At 47.2% G+C, this 22,303-nt stretch overlaps 1 protein-coding gene across 1 annotated transcript in view; it reads left to right on the top strand.

Moving 5' to 3' along the window:
• Positions 1-18,803, top strand: part of LOC136391623 (sarcoplasmic/endoplasmic reticulum calcium ATPase 3-like) — a 50,335-nt gene extending 31,532 nt beyond the window's left edge. Inside the window, exons 4-8 of the mRNA XM_066363380.1 lie at positions 13,390-13,521; positions 13,912-14,037; positions 15,155-15,373; positions 15,486-15,821; positions 18,491-18,803. Of these exons, the coding sequence (XP_066219477.1) occupies positions 13,390-13,521; positions 13,912-14,037; positions 15,155-15,373; positions 15,486-15,821; positions 18,491-18,625 (948 nt within the window). The 3' untranslated portion in view covers positions 18,626-18,803. The remainder of the gene's footprint in view (positions 1-13,389; positions 13,522-13,911; positions 14,038-15,154; positions 15,374-15,485; positions 15,822-18,490) is intronic.
• Positions 18,804-22,303: the final 3,500 nt, after the last annotated feature.

Below are 22,303 nucleotides of genomic sequence, written 5' to 3'. Positions count from 1 at the left end.
AATAATCATTTTAAGGGAGCATGACCTCATTCCCAGCCAGCTGGAGGGGTGAGCAAGTAATCATCCCTTAAGGCCACATAGGTGATTGGACCAGGAGTGAACACCTGACCAAGCTATGGCAATCTGGTCCTTTTGGAAATACGGGTTTTAGGAGACCAATACTGTGGTGAACTTTGGATCTAAGAAGTTATGTAAAGTTGGGTCTAGTGGTCATGTTGGGCCATGCTCAAGCAAAGGAAGCTCATCTGCAGGGTAGATATTGGAGATAAGAAAAAAGAGGTCCAATAATGATTCACAGCCCAAGAGTGGCTTCCTGTTTCTTTTCTTTTTTTTTTTTGTGACAGAGACAGAGAGAGGGACAGATAGGGACAAACAGGAAGGGAGAAAGATGAGAAGCATCAATTCTTTGTTGCGGCACCTAGTTGTTCATTGATTGCTTTCTCATATGTGCCTTGACCAGGGGGCTACAGCAGAGTGAGTCACCCCTTGCTCAAGCCAGTGACCTTGGGCTCAAGCTGGTGACCTTGGGGTTTCGAACCTGGGTCCTCTGTGTCCCAGTCCAACACTATATCCACTGCACTACCGCCTGCTCAGACCTGTTACTTTATTTTCCTTTGAAGTCCAGCTACTGTTTCTGTATTTTATTTCTGTGAGAGTCCCCCTTTTTACTTGAGTGGATTTTCTTCTCTTTATTTTATTTTCCTTTTTATTGAATTTATTGGAGTGACACTAGTTAACGGTTAACTGGTCTCAGGTGCACAATTACACAACACATCTATCTTTCTGTACACTGTATTGTGTGTTCACCTATGAGAGAGTTTTCATTAAATATTTTTTGAAGCAGAAATTTGATAACAGAAATATTCTGAAATTAGATAGTGGGGATAGGGGGACAGCATGGTGAATATATATACTAAATACTACTGAATTGTGTTTCTCTTTTAAGTGGTAAATTTTACGTTACACATATATCTCAATAACAAATTTAAAGCAGAAACAGTATGCCATAAAACCAGATGTTATTAACAAAAGGTTTAGAAACCCAACCATGAGAGTTGGGAGGGAGCTATTCTTAGGTCATTCTTTAGTGACAAAAGAAAGTCAAAACTGCAATTACACATTATTTTTAAGTTAATGATAGTGAAGAAATACATATATTTTAAATGTGTGTGTGTAGTGAGTAAGAGTAGTCAAAGTTTTGTTCTAGGAAAATTTTAAGTAGAAGTGCATTTTTTCTAGTATAAAGAAAGTAGAATTAAATGAACTAAAATTTTATGTCAAGGAGTTAGAAATCAAAAAGGAAAATAAACATAGGCAAGATAACAAAAAGCAATGAAAGAATACCTAAAAAATAAAATAATGAATTATGCCTGACTTATGGTGGCGCAGTGGATAAAACGTCAACCTGGAATGCTTAGGTTGCCAGTTTGAAACCCTGGGCTTGCCCAGTCAAGGCACATATGATAAGCAACTACTATGAGTTGATGCTTCCTGCTCCTTTCCTATCTACCTCTCTAAAATCAATAAAATAATCTTTTTAAAAATAGAATTGTCTGACCAGGTGGTGGCACAGTAAATAGAGCATTGACCTAGGATGCTGAGGACCCAGGTTTGAAACACCAAGGTCGCCGGCTTGAGCACGGGCTCATCCAGCTTGAATGTGTACTCACCAGCTTGAGTGCAGACTCACCAGCTTGACATGACCCTATGGTCGTTGGCATGGTCCAAGGTCGCTGGCTTGAGCAAGGGATCACTGGTTTGGCTGGGCTCCCAAAGCCCTCTGGTCAAGTCATATTTGAAAAAGCAATCAATAACAACTAAGGTGCTGCAACTATGACTTGGTGCTTCTCACCTTTTTCATTTCCTGTCTGTTTGTCCCTGTCTCTCTCTCTCTCTCTCTAAAAATAATTAATTAAATAAAATAAAACAATGGATTAGAAAAAAAGCAAAGTGGATGAGCGTGGGTCCCAAACATGACCCACCATCATTCCTACGAATAGCAACCCGGTCCCTCTCTTTGTGTTGAGGGAGCTGGCCCTGAGCTGCTCCTTAAGCAAGGGGAGCCTCTTGTAAGAACTTTTTTTAAAACAAATTTTTTATGAACTCTAGGATTTATTTTAAAACATTTTGTTTTTTAGATTTTATTTATTGATTTTTGGAGAGAGGGGGAAGAGAAAAGAGGACAGTGAGAAAGAGCAGGGAGAAGCAGGAAGCATCTACTCATAGTAGTTGCTTCCTTGTATGGGCCTTGGCCATGCAAGCCCAGGGATTTGAACTGGCAACCCCAGCCGTTCAGGTTGACACTTTATCCACTGCGCCACCACAGGTCAGGCCTCTGGTAAGAACTTAAGTGAGAGCCTCACCACTGGAGGCCCATGGATAGCTAGGCATAAAGACCTCTGCTCAACAGGGACAATGGCAATGAACATAATAGCAAAGACAGAAGCCATACAAGAGACTATGCAAAACAACTTTGTCTATACAAAAGTTAGAACTATTGCGAAGGGGAGGAAAGCTTGTAAGCATTTTGAATTGTATTTGAAAACAAAATAAATTTTAATTCCTATGTCACACTTTACATCACTATAAATTCCAGAGGGGAAATATACAACTGGCTAATAAACAGATTAAAAATATGTACAGTCTTATTTGTAATTGGAATGTAAATCCATTGTCTTATTCCATGAGACTGGCAAAAACTAGAAAACTCTACCACACTCAGAAGGCTCGCACGTGGGTGGGAGTGTGAACTGGTGCTACCTTTCTGGAGGACTGTTTGGCAGGATCTATCCAAATGCTGAAAGCACTTACCCTCAGCCCAGCAACTGCACATCTAAGAATTTATCCTGCAGAAACTTTAGGACGTGTGCTCAAATGTGTATCGCAATGTTCACTGCAGCTTGTTTGTAAGAGTGAAAAACAGAAAGACCTAAATATCCACTAATGAAGGATCCGATAGCACTACTCTCTAGTAAAACTTTTTAAAACACTCTACCATTTAAACTCTCTGGATATAGTCCTGAGAATGTGCAGCAAATGAAGAAACACTTAGCTGAGAAAATCTACTAAAATTTGGTAAGAACAGAGAGAGATAGATAATATCAATAAATAGAATTTATTTTAAAAGAACCAAGTGGAAATTCTGGAGTTGGTAAGGATAGTAGCTGAAATGAAAATTTTACTCAAGGGGCTCAATAGTAGATTCGACCTGGAAGAAGAGAGAATTAGTATACTTGGAGATAGATGGATGGAAAGTATGCAGTCGAAAGACAGACAGAAAAAAAAAATAAAGGAAAATAAACAGAACCTCTAAGACATGTGGGACACCATAAAGTAGACTTGCCTATGTAAAATGGGATCACCAGAAGGGGAGGAGAGAGAGAAGGGGGAGAAAACAATATTCAAAGGAAGAAGGACTGAAAATTTCCCAAATTTATTTTTAGAAACCTACATTTTCAGGAAGTTCAATGAAGTCCAAGTAGTATGCATACAAAGAGACCCGCAAAAGACTCATCACAGAAAAAAAGCTGAGAGTCAAGTAAAGAACCTTGAAAGCAGCGAGAGAAAACGTATGTGTCATTGAGAAGGGAACCCCAATAAGAATAACAGCTGAAAGCAAGTGACACCAGATAGTAATTTGAATCCATATGAAAAGACATAGAGAACTGGTATAGGTAGTAATGTAAATATAAAACTGAATATAGATGAATTTTTTCCCTTTCTAAACTGACTTAAGCATCAATAGTATAAAATGATATGTAATCATGTATTGTTGGGCCTATTGCATGTAGAAATGTTATATATATATTTGCCAATAACAGGAAAAGGAGATGGGTGGGAGCAAAGCTATGTTGGGCTAAGGAAATGACTCCAGATGGTAACTCAAATCCACAGGAACAAATGAATGGAACCAGGAATTATAAATAAGAGATTAATATAATAAAAGCTATAAATATATACTTGCTCTCATCTTCTCTCAGATTCCTTAAATGTCATAAACATATAACAATAATGCCACAGAAAAGGAGGCAGAGGGGAAACAGCTATATAGGAGTAATGTTTCTATATGTTTTCACAGGCATTAGAGGTATAAGGGGTCCTCGGGTTATGACACAGTTCCGTTCCTACGACAGTGACGTAACCTGAATTTTGGTGTAAGTCAAAACACACCATAACCTAAGTCACTTGCCTATCCTACCACAGTTGTAAAATCATAATCTAGAACATGAAAACACAACTAAGCCTTAGAAAAAGGAAAAGGACATAAATATACTGTACTGTACACTGTACTGTAGTAACAGAAAAAATAAGTGTAATAAAATTCCTTACCTTCATTCCTGTGGTTGGCTTGCACACTGGAGGGGGCATTGCAAGGTGGGAGAGAGTGACGTATGGGAGGAGGAAGCTGGGGAGGCAGGAGAACCTGCAGAAGGTGCTGGAGATACGGGGTCAGGTGAATCAGGATTGCCTAAGGAGCATGCAGGAGACGCTGGAGATGATTCTACCTGTACTACAGGTGTTTTATCTTGAGAAGCAGCTGATGTAGAGGGTACAGGATCTGTTGCAGGCCTCTCTACTTTCCTAAAGAATTGTTCCTGGCTAGTCTAGAAGGTTGATGACTTCATCTTCCAAAATCTGCCTATAACATCCATAACAATCGAAATGCTCACGTCTCAATTGTTTTAAAGATTTTATGGGACTGAGCATTGTAAGCTCGAAACTTCATATGTCGAGACTGTCATAATCCAAGGACCCCCTGTATTATAAGTCTGAAATTGATTCTGTTAAGATAGATATAGTAAGCCTTAGAACAACAATTGAGGAAATAATGCAAGGTATATATAGTGAAAAAAATAATTAAAGAAATATAAATGCTACATTAGATATATTTACTTAATGCAAAAGAAAGCAATGAAGGAGGATAGAGGAACAAAAAATATGAGGCATATGGAAACAAAGTTTTGGCAGACATAAATCCAATTAGATCAACAACAACATTAAATGCAAATGAATCAAACAATGCAATCAAAAGAAAAATTATCAGACTGGATTTAAAAATACAAGTAGATTGAAAGTAAAGAGATTGAGAAAGATATGTCACACAGTCCTGGCCAGATAGCTCAGTTGGTTGGTGCATTGCCCCGATATGCAGAGGTTGCCAGTTCAATACCTAGTCAGGGCACAGACAGGAATAGATTGATATTCCTGACTCTCTCTCTCTCTCTAATCTCAACAAATAAAAATTTTAAAAAAGATATGTCATAAAATAGCAACTATAAGAAAACTGGAGTGGCTATACTAATAGACCAAATGAACTTTAAGACCAAAAAAATAAAATGCTACCAGAGATAGAGACATTTTATAATGATAAAAGGGTTGATTCATTAGAAAGAACAATTCTAAACATATATGCATCTAATAACAGAAAACCAAAACACATAAAGCAAAAACTGACAGAAATGAAGGAAGAAATAAACAATTCAACCATACTAGTTGGAGACTTTAATACTCCATTTTCAATAATGGATAGAAGAATAATTCAGGAGCTCATCAAGGAATTTGAAGAGATGAACAACAGTATAAATCAACTTAACATAACAGACAGCCATAGATCACTTCACCCAACCACGGCAGAATGTACACATGCATATGGAACATTCTCCAGTACAGACCATATGCTGGGCCATAAAACAAATGTCAATAAATTAATTTTTAAATTTATTTATTTTAGAGAGATGGCAGGAGAGAGAGAGAGAGAGAGAAGAGGGAGGAGCAGGAACCATCAACTCCCATATGTGCCTTGACCAGGCAAGCCCAGGGTTTCGAACCCGCGACCTCAGCATTCCAGGTTAACACTTTATCCACTGCGCCACCACAGGCCAGACTGAATGTCAATAAATTTAAAAGGATATAATAACACAAAGGATGTTCTCCAACTATACTGAAATGAAGTTAGAACTAAATTGTTATTTGGTTGAAAGAAATTTGGAAAATTCACGAATATATGGAAACTAAACAACATACTCCTAAATAAATAATGGGTCAAACCAAAAATAAAATTATAAAATTAAATAAATAAAATTAAGATACAAAAACCAACGAGCAGCTAAGGCAGTGCTTAGAGGGACTTTTATAGCTGTAAATGCCTACATTAACAGAAGAATGATCTCAAACCAATAACCTAACCTTCCACTTTAAGGCAGTGATCAGAGCCTAAAGATTAATTAAGCCTAAAGAAAGCAGAATAAAGATTAGAGTGGAAACAAATTAAATAGAGAATAGAAAAACAGAGAAAATCAGTGAAACTGATGGTTCATTGAAGAGATCAACAAAATGGACAAACCTTTAGCTGGACCAAGAAAATCAAGAGAGAAGATTCAAATTCTTAGAATCAGAAATGAATGAGAGAACACTACTATTAACCTTGCAGAAATAAAAATAATTATAAAGTAATACTATGAACAATTGCATCCCAATAAATTAGCTAACTTGGATAAAATGAACAAATTTGTATAAAGATTCAAACTATCAAAACTGCCTCAAGAAACCAGTCAAGGCACGTATGAGAAGCAATCAATGAACAACTAAAGTGCTGCAACTACGAGTTGATGCTTCTCATCTCTCTCCCTTTCTCTCTCTAACCCTTCCTGTCTTTTTCTCTCTTAAAAAAAAAAGAAAAATTTAAAAGAAGTGCAAAATTTATAGTGCAAAAAACCACAAAATATTGCTAAGATAAATTAAAGATCTAAATACATAGAAAGTCTCATGTGTATAGATCAGAAGACTTATTGCTGTTAAGATGGCAATACTCCCCAATTTGACCTAGTACAATCTCTATCAGATTCCCACCTCACTTCTTTGAAGAATTTGCACGCTAATTCTAAAATTCATGTGAGACCCTGAATAGCCAAGAGAATCTTGAAAAAGGATCGGAGAACTCAAGCTCTCAGTTTCAGAACTTACTACAAAGCAACAGAATTTCAAGAGAGTGTGATACTGGCATAAAGCTAGACATACAGATCAGTGATAAACTGGGAAAATAGCTATAACATGTACAACAAACAGTTGTTTTCCATAATCTAGAAGGATCCCTTACAAATCAATAAGGCAAAGATCAACCCATCAATAAAAATGGTGAAGTGAGAAACTGACAAGTCCCAAAAGAAAAAATACAGAATGACCAATAAGCAAATGATAAATGCTCACCTGCAAGAGTAATCAAAGAAATGCAAAAAAAAAAAAAGAAAAAAAAAAAGAAAAAAGCAACTGTTTACCTACCAGAAATTGCAGCAAGGATTTTAAAAAGCTGCACATGGGTGGGTGTGGATCACCGGGCCCTGCAGTGCTGGTAGGGAGCCAGCCTGAGCCTCCCCTTTCACTGTCCAGAGAGGCCTCAGCAGCAAGGTTAGAGCTTTAATGGAGCAAGACCATAGAACCCAATGTGCCCCTTCTGGAAATTCATCCGTGGAATAATTGGCCAACGTGCTGAGGTGTGTCTTTTCTGACACTGAAGACCTTGAAAACATCCACATAGAAACTTTATTAAATAAGATGAAATATTATGTAGGTGTTTTAAATAATATTGTACATGTGTATTTATTAACATGTAAAAAATGTTCACAATATATTACTTAGTGAGAAAACATTATAAATGTTGACAAAAAAATTTTTTACCTATAGAGAAAAGTCTGACAAAAATTGCAGTAAAATATTCACATTGGTCATCATTAGTGGTGAAATTATGGGAAATTTTATCTTTTTTGCTTATCTGTACTTTGAAATCTTTTCTACAATGTGTAGTACTATATAATAAAAAAGGAAAATAAAGGGGTTTTTTTTAATGTTCTATTGTGAGAGTTTGCTTTTTCAATTTTTGTTTTTAAATTTGTCACAGGGTTTGGCTTTCTGGGCTCCAGGCTGGAATATGCGCCAGTTTCCTGCTTGGGGAATTGTGTTTTTCCAGGTTGCCTGAGAGGCACTGGGAGTTTGGAACAAACAGGAGCTGCCCTTTTCTCACAGAGCCCTGACTCTGGACAGCCTCCTGGGCCTGTCAGCACACTGCATGGGCACTGAGCCCCTCACCAGCCCTGCTGCCCTGGGCAGGCCTCAACCCCACTCTCCACTGAACCGGGCATCCTGGCCTTTGTATTTAATTCCACCTGCGTTTATGTGAACACTGCAAGCTGAGCCTCTGCTCTTGGTATTTTCCCTCCTCTCATAGAACTTTTTCTCTCCCTGTGGCTCACCTGGCAGTGGCAGGCATGTGGCCTAGGCCTCACCAATCAGAGCCTTCTGGGGTTTTTTTTGCTACAGTGACTGGTCCAGGGTTGGGCAGGGGACCCAATTCATTCCAATGAAACTCGGTCCTGGGACTTCAGCGGTAACTATGAAGAAAGAAAAGTTCTAGCTCTGCTGGGGTTGCTGCGAGAAGGGAGCAGCAGCCTGGAGTTGCTGGTGGCCCTCCTGCAGCCCCTGTCAAGAGCCTAACAATGAAGTCCACTGATGTTTTGTTTTCTGGTGTCGCAAACCTGAGGCCAGCTACCCTGGGCTTTTCAGTCACATAAACCAAGAATTTCCCATTTTTGCACAACCACTCTGAGATGGCTTTTTGTTTTTTGGGTTGTTTTGTTTTGTTTGGTTTTGCAGGGTGACGAGAGAGTGAGGAGCATCAACTCTGTAGTTGCTTCACTTTAGTTGTTCGATTGCTTCTCATATGTACCTTGCTGTGCCACGCTCTATCCACTGCACCACCACAGGTCAGGCTGAGATGGGGTTTTGTCACTTACAACCAAAAAAGATCTAACTAATTCAGTGAACTAGGAGGCAGGTGCTGTGCTAGGCCCAGAGACACAGTGCTGATGGGGCAGACCCAGTCTCTTCCTCTCAGAATCCATAGCCCAGGGAGGTCCAGGCTTCCTCCTGGCTGCTGTCCCTGCCTGCGGTCTCCCTAACAGCCTGCCCAGCAAGCCAGCCCTCTGGATCCTTCCAGCCATAAAGTCCTGCAGGTTGTGGGAACTTTCCCACACAATTCCCTCATTGAAGAGCAAGAAGTTGCACTCACATCGCCCCAAATGCAGGACTTCAGGTTCCAAATTCTTAATAGCTTCCATGGTAGCTTAAATTTTATGTAAATTTTTATTCTCTACCGTTATGTCTTAACATCAAAGCAATGCTCTCTCCAGAAACTTTTGGGTAATAGTAAAATACACTCTGTTTATCCTGTGACATTTGGACACTAAACCCTTATTAGATATATGACTTGTAAACATTTTCTTCCATTCTGTGAGCTTTTTCTTCACTCTCTTAATAGTTTCTATGAAGCACAGAAGTTTTTAATTTTGGTGAAATCCAACTTCTTATTTTTTGTTGTTGCTTCTGCTTTTACTATAATATTTAAGAAACCAATGTAAAATTCAAGGTTATAAAGATTTACCCATTTTCTCTAAGAACAGTTAATTTTTATTTATTCATTTTAGAGAAGAGAGAGAGAGAGAGAAGGTGGGGAGGAGCAGGAAACATCAACTCCCACATGTGTCCTGACCAGGCAAGCCCAGGGTTTCAAACCAGCAACCTCAGCATTCCAGGTCGACACTTTCAACACTTGATCCACTGTGCCACCACAGGTCAGGCCAAGAAGTTAATTTAAAAATTTTTTATTTGCCCTGGCCGGTTGGCTCAGCGGTAGAGCGTCGGCCTAGCGTGCGGAGGACCCGGGTTCGATTCCCGGCCAGGGCACACAGGAGAAGCGCCCATTTGCTTCTCCACCCCTCCGCCGCACTTTCCTCTCTGTCTCTCTCTTCCCCTCCCGCAGCCAAGGCTCCATTGGAGCAAAGATGGCCCGGGCGCTGGGGATGGCTCTGTGGCCTATGCCTCAGGCGCTAGAGTGGCTCTGGTCGCAACATGGCGACGCCCAGGATGGGCAGAGCATCGCCCCCTGGTGGGCAGAGCTTTGCCCCTGGTGGGCGTGCCGGGTGGATCCCGGTCGGGCGCATGCAGGAGTCTGTCTGACTGTCTCTCCCTGTTTCCAAGCTTCAGAAAAATGAAAAAAGAAAAAAAAAAAAAATTTTTATTTATCAACTTTACAGAGAGAGAAAAGTGAAGGAAAGAAAGAGAGAGAGAGAGAGAGAGAGATCAATTGTTGTTCCACACATTTATGCATTCATTGGTTAATTTATTATTTTTTTTTTGTATTTTTTCTTTAGTGAGAAGCAGGGAGGCAAACAGACTCCCACATACCCCAGACCAGGATCCACCCAGCATGCCCACCAGGGGGCAATGCTCTGCCCCTCTGGGGCATTGCTCTGCTGTGGCCAGAGCCATTCTAGCACCTGAGGCAGAGGCCATAGAGCTGTCCTCAGCACCCGGGCCAACTTTGCTCCAATGGAGCCTTGACTGCAGGAGAAGAGAGAAATAGAGAGAAAGGAGAGGGGGAAGCAGATGGGTGCTTCTCCTGTGTGCCCTGGCCAGGAATCAAACCTGGGACTTCCACATGCCGAGCCAACACTCTGTTGCTGAGCTAGCTGGCCAGTGCTTCATTGGTTGATTCTTGTATGTGTCCTGACCAAGAATCAAACCCACAACCTTATCATATCAGGATGATGCTCTAACCAACTGAGATACCCAGCCAGGGCCTATGAATATTTAATTGTTGTATGTGGTAAGGGTTCAGCTTCACTCTTCTGCATGTGGGTATTCAGTTGACCAGACACACAGACCCTAGGGTAGGTGTCTCCCAGTTTCCCAGCAAACCTTGATGGGAGGGAACACACACCATTTTAGAAAAGATAGGTCTACTAAATGCCAGACGCAATTCAGGCCAGGATGGTTTGGGTCTGAAAGGATAGGAAAGGACAGATGAGGAGAAAGGAATATTATGGCAGGACAAGAAGACAAAGCAAGAAGGGGAATGAGCTGGGGAGGTGGGAGGGTACTGAAATGAGGGGATCAGGATAGGCAAGCTGGCTTCAGGAGGGGAGCCCCCCACCGAGCAAGGGGAAGGTCAGCTGAGCCAAGAGCCCAGAGGCTGGGGCTGGGTGGGGTGAGGCTGAGACAGGACTGAGGAGACAGGAGGGCTGGAACCCGGGGCTCCTCACTCACGCTGCCTGTCCAACTCTGGGGATATGAATCCTCAGAGGGTGACAAAGGCTTAAGCATTAAGCAGCTCCCTGACTGTTCTCAGCTCCTGGGAAAAAAAAATCAGTCCTACCTCTCACATCAAAACAATGGATATCAGCATTTCCAGGCAGCACAATGCAGTGATCAGGCCCAAGAATTCACCCACCTGTCAGGGTTCATTCAGTTCCCGGATCTACCATACTCGATTGTGCGATCTTGGGCAAGTCACTTCACTGTTCTGAGCCTCTGGGCCCCTGAGCCCGTGGATAAACTGTCAAGGATGAACACCTCAGGGGGAGTAAAGAGAGTCAAGTCATCCAAAGTGCTTAGACTACGCCCCGTGCATGTTGTATGCCAAGGATCAGTTCATATCTTAGGACAATTGAGGAGCAGGTGCCCAGGATGTTTAATGACACTTATTTACTAATTATTTCCATGCATATTACTATTATTGTTATTTTACAATGCTACAGAAGACCCAATGAGGAGTAGGATTCATATCTTGGCGTTTTAACCCAGTCCTGCTCCCAGCTGGGGACAGGAGGTCAGGGCGAAGGCCGCGCTATCAGTTTGACCTGAGCTGGCTGGTTGTGGGCTTGGTCAGGAGCCAGCCGCCGCAGGAAGTGTTTGCTGTTGGGACTCCCCGACCTTCAGCTCTGGGGCTGCCTCTCTGGGAGGAGCCAGGGCAGACCCTTCTCCGTGTGGGTGCTTGGAGCCTCCCAGCTGCCACCAGGCTGGCATGTGACCCATTTTACAGCCTGGGAGTCATCTCCAAGGGGAGGTGACTTGCTCAGTGTTTTCCGCATCTTTCTGGGGAAGAAACCCGTTCTGAGGTGGGCTCTCTGCACCCTCCCAGGCGGCAAGGTCTAGGTCCAGGGGCCCGGGGAGTCTGAGCTGCCTGGTGTCAGCATCCCCCACCCCCCACCCTACTCCCTGCAGTCACATTCTCTGTTTGGCCACGGGCGTAGGCTTGGCAACACCTCCTTGAGGGGAAGCTGGCATTGTGTTGGCCGTTTGTGGAAAAATCACACACAGAGAGCCGAGTAAACAGAAAACCGGGCCGCCACCATGGGAACCACCGTGGAGGTGGCAGTGGAGTCCAGGGAAGGGAGACTGTGGCCTGGCCTACACTCACACTGGAGCCAGGAATCTGCCAACACAGACCTGGAGGGCCCAAGGGGTGGCCTGCCACCCCTCCCTGTTTCTGGACTGGATTTGGAACCCTGCCTTGGGGAGCTTGGACTGTGGGGGGGGGGCTGTAACATAAGGGCTGACGGGCCAGCTATGCTTTGAGGGGCAGGACCCTTAGGGTGGGTGTATAAAACAGAAGGCACAGCCCAGAAAAGGCCAGCAAACCATGATGTGATTTAGGCATTGACTGCTCTTCCCTGTGGCTGGAGCCGTGGAATGGAGCATGCAGGAGGGTGTTCCTGACTTGGCCATACCACGTCAGGCCCAATGCCAGGCTGGGCTAGGAGATAGCCCCTGAAGCGTTTTAAGCAAGGAGGCAACATGGTCAGATTTAAATAGGAAAATATCACTCAGGCTTCTGTGTGGAGGACAGATCAGACAGGGCAACATGGGAGCCAGCAGCCAGGGAGCCCTATGTGGTCATCCAGGCCGGAGGAAGATGGGAGAAGGCATGGGTCAGAGAGAGACTTAGAGCCCAAATCCTGGGACTTGGTAACTGGCTGGATGAAAAAGAGGGTGGATGTCAGGGTTGCTTTGGTTGCTTCCTGGCTGGGACTGTCACCAAAGTGGCAAATGTAGGGAAAGGAGAGGCAGCCTAAGGTCCCCAGAGAACAGAGTTCAATGGGCAGCAATTGGAAGGTGGGCATGGAACTCAGGAGAGACGTCTTGGCCCGCTGGGCACTGGCAGTCATGAACACGTGAAAGGTGGTGGCGGCAGGAGGCACATGAGACCTCAGGGAGAGAAGGTGGGAGCAAGATCCAGGCAGCAGGGCTTAGGAGGAGGAAGGAAACTGGGGAAGGAGCCTGAGCAGGAGCCAGCAAAGAGGTGGCAGAGGGCAGGGAGGGTGCAAGGCCATTGGTGTCTGGAAAAAGGAGGGTCGGAAGGGAATGTGAACACCAGTGCCAGGCACCACCCAGCCCCTAGGTAAGCTGGGCTGGGAAGGGCTTACGATTTGGTGCAAAGGAGGTTACAGGTGACTCTCTGAAGGAGCTCCAGGGGGCAAGGAGTGAATGGGAGGTGAAGCTGGGAGCCCCTCTGAGGGCCACCCTACCTCTCACTCCCTGCATCCTGTGCCCTGCTAGGCCAAGGGCACGTATGAGAAGGTGGGAGAGGCCACAGAGACAGCCCTGATTTGCCTGGTGGAGAAGATGAATGTGTTTGTCACCAACCTGCAAGTGCTGTCCCGGGTGGAGCGAGCTGGCGCCTGCAATGCTGTGAGCATGGTGGGGGGTTTAGGCCACAGTCATGCGGCTGGGCCTGCTGGGGCGTCTGGAGAAGGGAGAGAGGAGAATGAAATCTTGGGGGGCCTCTGGGAGGAGGAAAGACCTCAGACCCTGGTAATACTTGGCTAGGAAGAAAAGAGAGGAAAAGACTGGGTGTGGTCAAAGATGGAGTTGGGAAGTGCACGTCATCGTCAGAAATTGATAACTTTTTGGCATTTCTGGGGCTGGAAAGGAAGATGGGGGCTTCAAAGGCCAGGGTCAGGGGAGGAGAGACATCATCCCACAGGAAACAAGAGGCTTGTTCTGGGGCTGAGCAGCTGGTGAGAAAGCAGTGAGTCTCTGGCTCTGCCCCTCACACCCTGACCCACTTGGGCCCCACAGGTAATCAATCAGCTGATGCAAAAGGAGTTCACCCTGGAGTTCTCCCGAGACCGGAAGTCTATGTCGGCGTACTGCACGCCCACCCGCACTGGCCTGCTGGCCCAGGGAAGCAAGATGTTTGTGAAGGTGGGACCTGTCTGACTGACCTGGGGCCTCTGCGTACCTGGGGTCCCCGAGGGTACCTGGTCTTTAATCCTTTAGAGCCAAAGACTGCAGCTGTGGGAGACTAAGGGAGGTGTAAGGCCCACTGACAAAGCAGTGAATCCAGAACGAGGGTGCTCAGCCTGCCTGGGGGAACTGGGAGCAGGATCCAGACTCAGTGGAGGTAAAGCCAGGGACAGGAGCTGAGCCTGCCCCTTGCTGTGGCCCCAGCTCTGAGAGGAGCGGCACTGCCTCGTCATAGGACCTTGGGGTCACCCAGCCTCCTCTGTGGGGTTCAGTCTCCCCATCTGAATATCAGGGGCAGGCTAGAAGGTTTCAGAAGCCCTTAACCTTTGACTGGGGGTGTAGAGGTGGGTGGTGCCTGTGTTTGGTGCTTTTTGTTCCATCCAGAGAGGGAAGGGATTAGCCCCACCCAGACCTCTGACTGCAGCACCTCCTGTCATTGCACCAGCACCTGAAGTAGGAATCACAGCCCTGACTTCACCCTGCAGTGGAGGCTTTGGGCCCTTTTGAAATGAAAGGCTTCTGCATGGGGAGCTTGGGCTGCTTTGAACACTTAGCAGTGCCTTTGGGGGAAAGAGAAGGCACTGATAGAATGTTTAGAGGCTGTTATCAGGCGTGAGGTGAGGTCCCTGAGGAGCCTACCACCCCCAAGGCACCTTCCCAGAGCCACACCCACCGCATCCTCAGCATGGCTCTATCTCTGGTGCCCAGGCAGGGCCCAGCCTGCCTCCCGCTGCTGAGCCCTCTACAGAGTTGGGATCCCAGCTGCACCAGGCTGGCAGGCAGGCAGGCCTTGCGGGAGGGCTGTCACCCCTAAAATACTGCAGCTGTCTTCCCAGGACAGGCTGGTCAGGGAAGGGTGCCCCCCTTGGGCGGATGTGACCCGGCCCACATATTCTTCAGGTGTTCTCACAGTGGGGCCCACTTGTTCCCACTCTGAGCTTCCAAAGAATGGATTCTGTTCCCTGCCTTGCTGTGTGTCCCCTTGGGTGGCCTTTCCTATATCTGGGGCCTCAGTTTCCTCAATTGTTTTGGGGGGATCCTGACTGATGGAATTGCCTCTCTCCCCATGCTTCAGGGGGCTCCCGAGAGTGTGATCGAACGCTGTAGCTCAGTCCGAGTGGGGAGCCGCACAGTACCCCTGAACACCACCTCCAGGGAGCAGATCCTAGCCAAGATCCGGGATTGGGGCTCAGGCTTGGACATGCTGCGCTGCCTGGTCCTCGCCACCCAGGATGCGCCCCCGAGGAAGGAAGACATGCAGCTGGATGACTGCAGCAAGTTTGTACAGTACGAGGTGGGTGCCGGGCAGGGCCCCCGGGCTGGAGCGTGCATTTGCCCGCAGCAGCTGGGCAGGCAGCCTGTTGAGGATAGCCCAGGCCCCACCTGCATATACCCCCTCTCTGCAGACGGACCTGACTTTTGTGGGCTGCGTGGGCATGCTGGACCCTCCGAGGCCTGAGGTGGCTGCCTGCATCGCACGCTGCCACCAGGCAGGCATCCGTGTGGTCATGATCACAGGGGACAACAAAGGCACAGCTGTAGCTATCTGCCGTCGACTTGGCAGCTTCAAGGACACGGAGGACATGGAAAGCAAGGCCTACACAGGCCGTGAATTCGATGACCTCAGCCTTGAGGAGCAGCGCTATGCCTGTCGCAAGGCCTGCTGCTTTGCCCGTGTGGAACCTGCACACAAGTCCTGCATCGTGGAGTACCTCCAGTCCTTTGACGAGATCACCGCCATGGTGAGGCCACTAGATAGGAGCCTGGGAGAGGTCGTGAGGAGTGGGGGGAGCACTTGCCACAGGGCTTGGAAAGAGCAACCCGTGAACACCTGCCTCTGCTTCATTCTTGTTTTTTTCAACATTTTGTTACAAAAATCTCAAACACAAAAAGAAATTGAAATAATTTTGCCTGTATATCCACCATCTAGATTCTACAAATATTTTGTTGTACTTGCTTTACCACATACCTATCCAACTGTCTACCCCCCTTTTTTTTTTCCTTGTGGGAGAGACAGAGTCAGAGAGGAAGGGAAGGAGATGAGACGGGAAGGGAAGGAGATGAGAAACATCAATTCTTCGTTGTGGTTCCTTAGTTGTTCATGGATTGATTTCTCATATGTGCCTTGACCAGGGGGCTACAGCAGACCGAGTGACCCCTTGCTCAAGCCAGTGACCTTGGGCTCAAGCTGATGAGCCTTGTTCAAACGAGATAAGCCTGTGCTCAAGCTGGCAACCTCGGGGTCTCAAACCTGGGTCCTCTGCATCCTAGTCCGACGCTCTATCCACTGCGCCACCACCTGGTCAGGCCCATCTGTCTATCCTTAATGCATCTTTTTTTAAGTGAGAGGAGGGGAGACAGAGAGACAGATTCCCACATGTGCCTGGACCGGGATCTACCTGGCAACCCCATCTGGGACTGATGCTCTGCCCATCTGGGGCCGTGCTCACAACCATGCCTGAAGCAGAAGTTCCACGGAGCCATCCTCTGTGCCTGATGCCAACATGCTTGAATCAGTTGAGCCACTTGCTGCAAGAAGAGGAGAGAGAAAAGGGGGAGAGGGAGGGAAGGAGAGGCAGATGGTCACTTCTCCTGTGTTCCCTGTCCGGAATAGAACCCGGGACTTCCATATGCCTTGTTGATGCTCCACCACTGAGCCAACTGGCCAGAGCCTAATCCATCTTTTCTTAATTGCATTTCAAAGTTGTAGACATCATACAGGTCATACTTACTTTATTTTTTATTTTATTTATTTTATGTACTTGTTTGTTTGTTTCTTTACAGACAGACAGGGACAGACAGACAGGAAGGGGAAGAGATGAGAAGCATCAATTCTTCATTGTGGCACTTTAGCTTTTCATTGATTGATCTCTCATATGTGCCTTGACCAGGGAGCTCCAGCTGAGCCAGTGACCCCTTGCTCAAGGCAACAACCTTTGGTCTCAAGCCAGTGACCATGGGGTCATGTCTATGATTCCATGCTCAAGCCAGCAACTCCAAGCTCAAGCTGGTGAGCCTGTGCTCAAGCCAGTGATCCTGGAGTTTCGAACCTGGATCCTCAGCGTTTTAGGCCCCTGCTCTATCCACTGCACCACTGCCTGATCAGGCTGATCCCACTTTTGACCTAGACCTCACCCCTGACCTGGCCATTATTAATATTGACCTCTAGCCTAACCCAGTCTTTTGCCTTCACTTAAATCCTGACTGTGGTTCAGCCTTGACCTGGATAATGAACTAGGCACCGACTTTGACTTGCAGGCAGAGAGCTATCGCGCGCGCGCGCGCGCGCGGGGGGGGGGGGGGGGGGGGGGGGGGGGGGGGGCAACTAGTGTCTCCCCAGTGTGCAGCTCCGCCCTTTCCAGAAACAAAAGCACGCGCCCACGCTGGAGCTCCCACTGACTCCTGTGTCGGTAGGGGGATGAGAGATCTGCACCCTCCTTCTCACCCTAGTAGAGCTAATAACCCCCACCATCAGCTTCCAGGGGCACATTTAAAAAAAATTTTTTTTAATTTATTTTATTTTTTATAGGGACAGGGACCGAGAGTGAGTCAGAGAGAGAGAGAGATAGGGACAAAGGACAGAGAGATATGAAACATCAATTATCAGTTTTTCTTTGCGATACTTAAGTTGTTTATTGACTGCTTTTTCATATGTGCCTTGACCGTGGGGTTAAAGCAGACCAAGTAACCTATTGCTCTAGCCAATGACTTTGAGTCCAACTTCAGGGACAAGGAAAGCTCCAGGAGCACCCGCCTGCCGGGCCTCGGCCACGGGGGACCCCGGTTCTCGTCTACTCACTGGGGCTCGGGGCTCAGCCCTGGGAGGAGACGCGGGCTGGGGCCCCTTCCTGTCTGGGGAAGGGGAGATAACAGGTTCACGAAGGTTGGCGGCCCGGGCGGGTGCAGTGGCGGGGGTCCACAAGCATGGGAAGAGGAACCGCCAAGGTTTTTTCAAAGGACAAGCGTCTCCGCAGTCCTCTGGTCCTCGGCCTGCGCGCCAGCAAAACCACTGTGCTCTGAGTGGCGCCGGGTCTACCCGGGAGGCCGGCCCGTCCCCGGTCCTAGCCCCATCCCGACACCCTACCTGTGCTGTTCCATTCCGACCTTCGGCATAAAGGCCGGCTGGCTGCCGGGCAGAGAGCTACCACGCCGGCGGCAGCAACTGTTGTCTACCCAGGGCGCAGCTCCACCCTTCCCATGAACAAACGCCGCCGCCTGCGCCAGAGCTCCAGGCGGCGGGCCGAGAGGGGTGTGGCGTGGGTTCTAGGGAGCTGGACCTCAGATTGGGACACCCCCAGGCGTCGTCCCCAAACTTCCCACCTCTCTGGCTTAGGTCGGGGGAGGTGTCGGGCTGGGTCTACACGGGGCGCAAAGAGCGCGAGGAACAGACAAGGGTGCCCCGACTCCGCAGGGTGTACAGGCCGATGTGCAAAGAGACCGTAGGGAGACCAAGGAGCCAGCGGCTTGGAGAGGGCGCGAGATGCTGAGCCACGGGAGGGGATACGACGTCGGCGAGTTGGTAACACTGCAGTCGTCGGACTCGTAGCCGTTGGCGTCCCGCTCCTCCTCGGGCGGCTTGGTGGGCGGCCGCTCTGGGCTTGGGTCCCAGCTTGTGCCGTAGGCGCCGAAGAACTGGTCGACATCCTCATCGTCGTTGCAGGCACCGTTGGAGGAGCTGCGGCGGCCAGCGCTGGCTGTGACTGAGCGCGCGGGGGCGTCCAGCGGAGCAGCAGACCGCGTGGCCCTGTTGGGGGGGGGGGGGCAGCGCCAGCGTCGCCTCCAGGATGGCTCTGACACACTACCTGCTCTGTGGCGGCGGGCACGAGTGAGTGCCAGGGGCCAGGAGGCAGGGGACAGGTTCAGCCAGCGAGCCCAGCCCGCGTCAACCAGTAGCAACCAAGCAGTGTGTGTGCGGGCTATCCGGGCAGCACGGAGCCGAGCAAGCCAAGCGGCGCCGCACTCTATAGCAGCCACACCGGCGTGCACGCCAGCCCGGGACCCCGAGTATGCACACACACGGGAGGGCAGGGCCACCTGGGCACTTTACACTCACGCACGGTCGCAGAACAAGCAAGGAGCTGAGCAGAGACACATAGGGCGCACACTCCCCACGTTCCAGCCCGTTCCAGCACTTGCTGGTCCTGTTCGCTCTCACAGAACACATGCAGCTGTGCAAGGGACATCTCAGTCACACACAAATGCCGCGGACCAGCGCAGCTCCTAATAACGGTGGGGAATTAAGAAAACACACTTATCAAAACAAAAACAATGGGACCGGGAGGAGCTGTTCAAAAATGCCTGGCAGTATCTGAGTGCCCCACAGTCCCAGTTCACTTTATTATAGAGCCATATGCAAATCAAGGACCTTGATACAAAGTTGCACATCCAAGGCTAAGGCAGGAACTCTCCCAAGGCAAAAACAGGATAATTAGTGAAATCTACCAACATCTGAAAACAAACAGAGGAAGGGGATGTAAATTGCCTACAGCAACCTAAGGAAGCAAGTGAAGTGGGTGCAAATACTCAGCATCACAGCCAAATATGGAGATGGGGGGGGGGGGAGAGAACTTAGCCTTTTGCTAAACCTCCAATCTACAATGGCTTTTTTGTCATTTATGGTCCACAACACACAAACATGTGTAGACACTTGATAAAAGTGTCTGCTGGCTCATATCTGCAGGACACACACACAAACATATATATACAGGGTTGGTTGAGTACATCGCAAACAATACACAAACACATAGGCATAGAGGTAGTCAGGAGACTGGGCACATTCTTCCATGCCCCAAGCATGACTAACAGGACACAAAACACACCATAGAAGTGATTGGGGGTTCTGCACCGACACCCCCCCCAACACACACACACATCCGGTGGGATACACAGCCACACTAGGAGTGTGGGCACAGGCTGCTCACACACTAGCAGGACATATATGTCCTTAGCTGTCTAAGGTCATTGCTGACACAGTCTGTTCACACAGGCCACCAGGCCACATACAAACACTCTGTAAACTCAATTTAGTCCCTTGCTTACAAGTGAGTAGTTGAAGGGACCGATGGGGATGGAGTCAGGGAGAACCTCGATCACAAGCTGTGGTCAGGAGGTGGGTGAGGGCAGGCAGGGCCAGGGCCAGAGAAGCCCTTCCAGAGGAGTGATGGAGGCAGAGGTGGAGTGGCAGGGTGTGTGGACTGCCCATCCGCTCAGGTCTCATGTGGCCAGATAACTAAACAAATTCCAGACAGCCCAGCCCTGGCTGCTGTCCTGCTTTCCGGGAACAGAGCAATGCTGGGAATGGCTGCTGCTTATACAGGTGTGACCCCGGAAAGCCCTGGATATAAACAGGACATATTTACTCTCAGGTTTCTACTAACAGATCAGACGTGCCTATCTTCTTGGCGGGGTCCTTTCCTTGAGGCTGAATAAGGGGCTGCAAGCCTGTGTCCCTCTCTCCACCATAACCCCTGTGGAGGGGTGGGGTGCGAAGCGAAAGGAGAAGAGGCCTTGTCCTCATCACTTCCAGCTGCATCATCTGGAAGATCATTTGATCTCTCTGAATTTTGTTTCCTCATCTGTGAAACGGGGCTAATTCAAACCTCACAGCCTTAAGGTGAGGTCCCATCCATCACAGTGTATGACAGGGTAATCAGTCACCAAATTCAAATGAGGGGCTTTCACTAAGCTTTTTGAGTTTTGTGAATATCTATTCTGTAATCAATAGCATACAGAAAGTGGTGACATTTTCTCCCTGTGCACAGTCCAGTTGGAAGGCACTACTTGGTAGAAGGAGTCTTATGTAAATTTGATCTGAGAGGACAATGAATCTCTAGAGGTCTTGGGGTCTATATTCTCCATTCTGTCCCTTTAGTTTCTGTTAAGTCCTGTGAAAGATAATAAATGACCTGTCTGCCCTGGCCGGTTGGCTCAGCGGTAGAGCGTCGGCCTAGCGTGCGGAGGACCCGGGTTCGATTCCCGGCCAGGGCACACAGGAGAAGCGCCCATTTGCTTCTCCACCCCTCCGCCGCGCTTTCCTCCCTGTCTCTCTCTTCCCCTCCCGCAGCCGAGGCTCCATTGGAGCAAAGATGGCCCCGGCGCTGGGGATGGCTCTGTGGCCTCTGCCTCAGGCGCTGGAGTGGCTCTGGTCGCAACATGGCGACGCCCAGGATGGGCAGAGCATCGCCCCCTGGTGGGCAGAGCATCGCCCCTGGTGGGCGTGCCGGGTGGATCCCGGTCGGGCGCATGCGGGAGTCTGTCTGACTGTCTCTCCCTGTTTCCAGCTTCAGAAAAATGAAAAAATGAAAAAAAAATAAATAAATAAATAAATGACCTGTCTTACCTGCCTTTCTGAAATGGATCACAGCACTATTTGAAGGGGAATAAATAATGTATACAACATTTAAAACTCTAATGTTGCTTTCTATATATCAAATATATGAAATAACTATTTCCATTGACATTTTTCTTTCCTATCAGTTTTAGGACAACTGAGAACACACAATATAATAAACATGAGAAAAATAAAAATTAAAAAAACAACCTTTAAGACATAAGTCCCCATTTCTATCCAATTTAATATATGGAAAATTATGTATTTCTATTTCAACTCAGTATTCAAATAATTGGTTTTCTCACAACAAACCCACCAGCTCATTTCCATAATTCCCGTATGTATAACTCTTTCCCAAAACGGATGATGCATGAGCAGTCCCCTCCCCAGACCCCCAGGGAAGATTCCAAGTACACAGCAAGGTAACCTCTCTAAAGCAAATTATAATCATAATCTATTTTCTGTATTTAAATCAATTCTTCTGGGGGCGATATGGCAGCCTTCAATATTTTTCCTCAGAAATAGATGACAATAATTTCCAGTATTACTGCTATTACAACTGATTATAAAAATCTACCATTGCATGGGCTTCAAGGCAAGATCCCTGTAATCACTTATTTGAAAACAGTTTAAGTTGAATGTAAGGAATATTACATTTTTAAATGATGAAATACTGTGCTTAACACATAAGCTGTCAGTCTGTTGGCAGAGAAAAGAGAATATAGCAAAAGAATATAAAAGCTGATTTGAAACATACACACAAAACAATGTCTGCTTAACGTACATATAAAAAATAGTCAGACAATGATCTTACTAGATCACATAACACAATTGTAACATGCTCCAATTGAATAAATTCATAAACTACAATTATTTATCCTTGTAGCTCAGGAA

The sequence above is a fragment of the Saccopteryx leptura genome, chromosome 2 (assembly GCF_036850995.1).
Source record: "Saccopteryx leptura isolate mSacLep1 chromosome 2, mSacLep1_pri_phased_curated, whole genome shotgun sequence".
NCBI lineage: Eukaryota > Metazoa > Chordata > Mammalia > Chiroptera > Emballonuridae > Saccopteryx > Saccopteryx leptura.
Note: the sequence above shows the minus strand (reverse complement) of the source record. Positions and strands in the feature narration are given on the sequence as shown.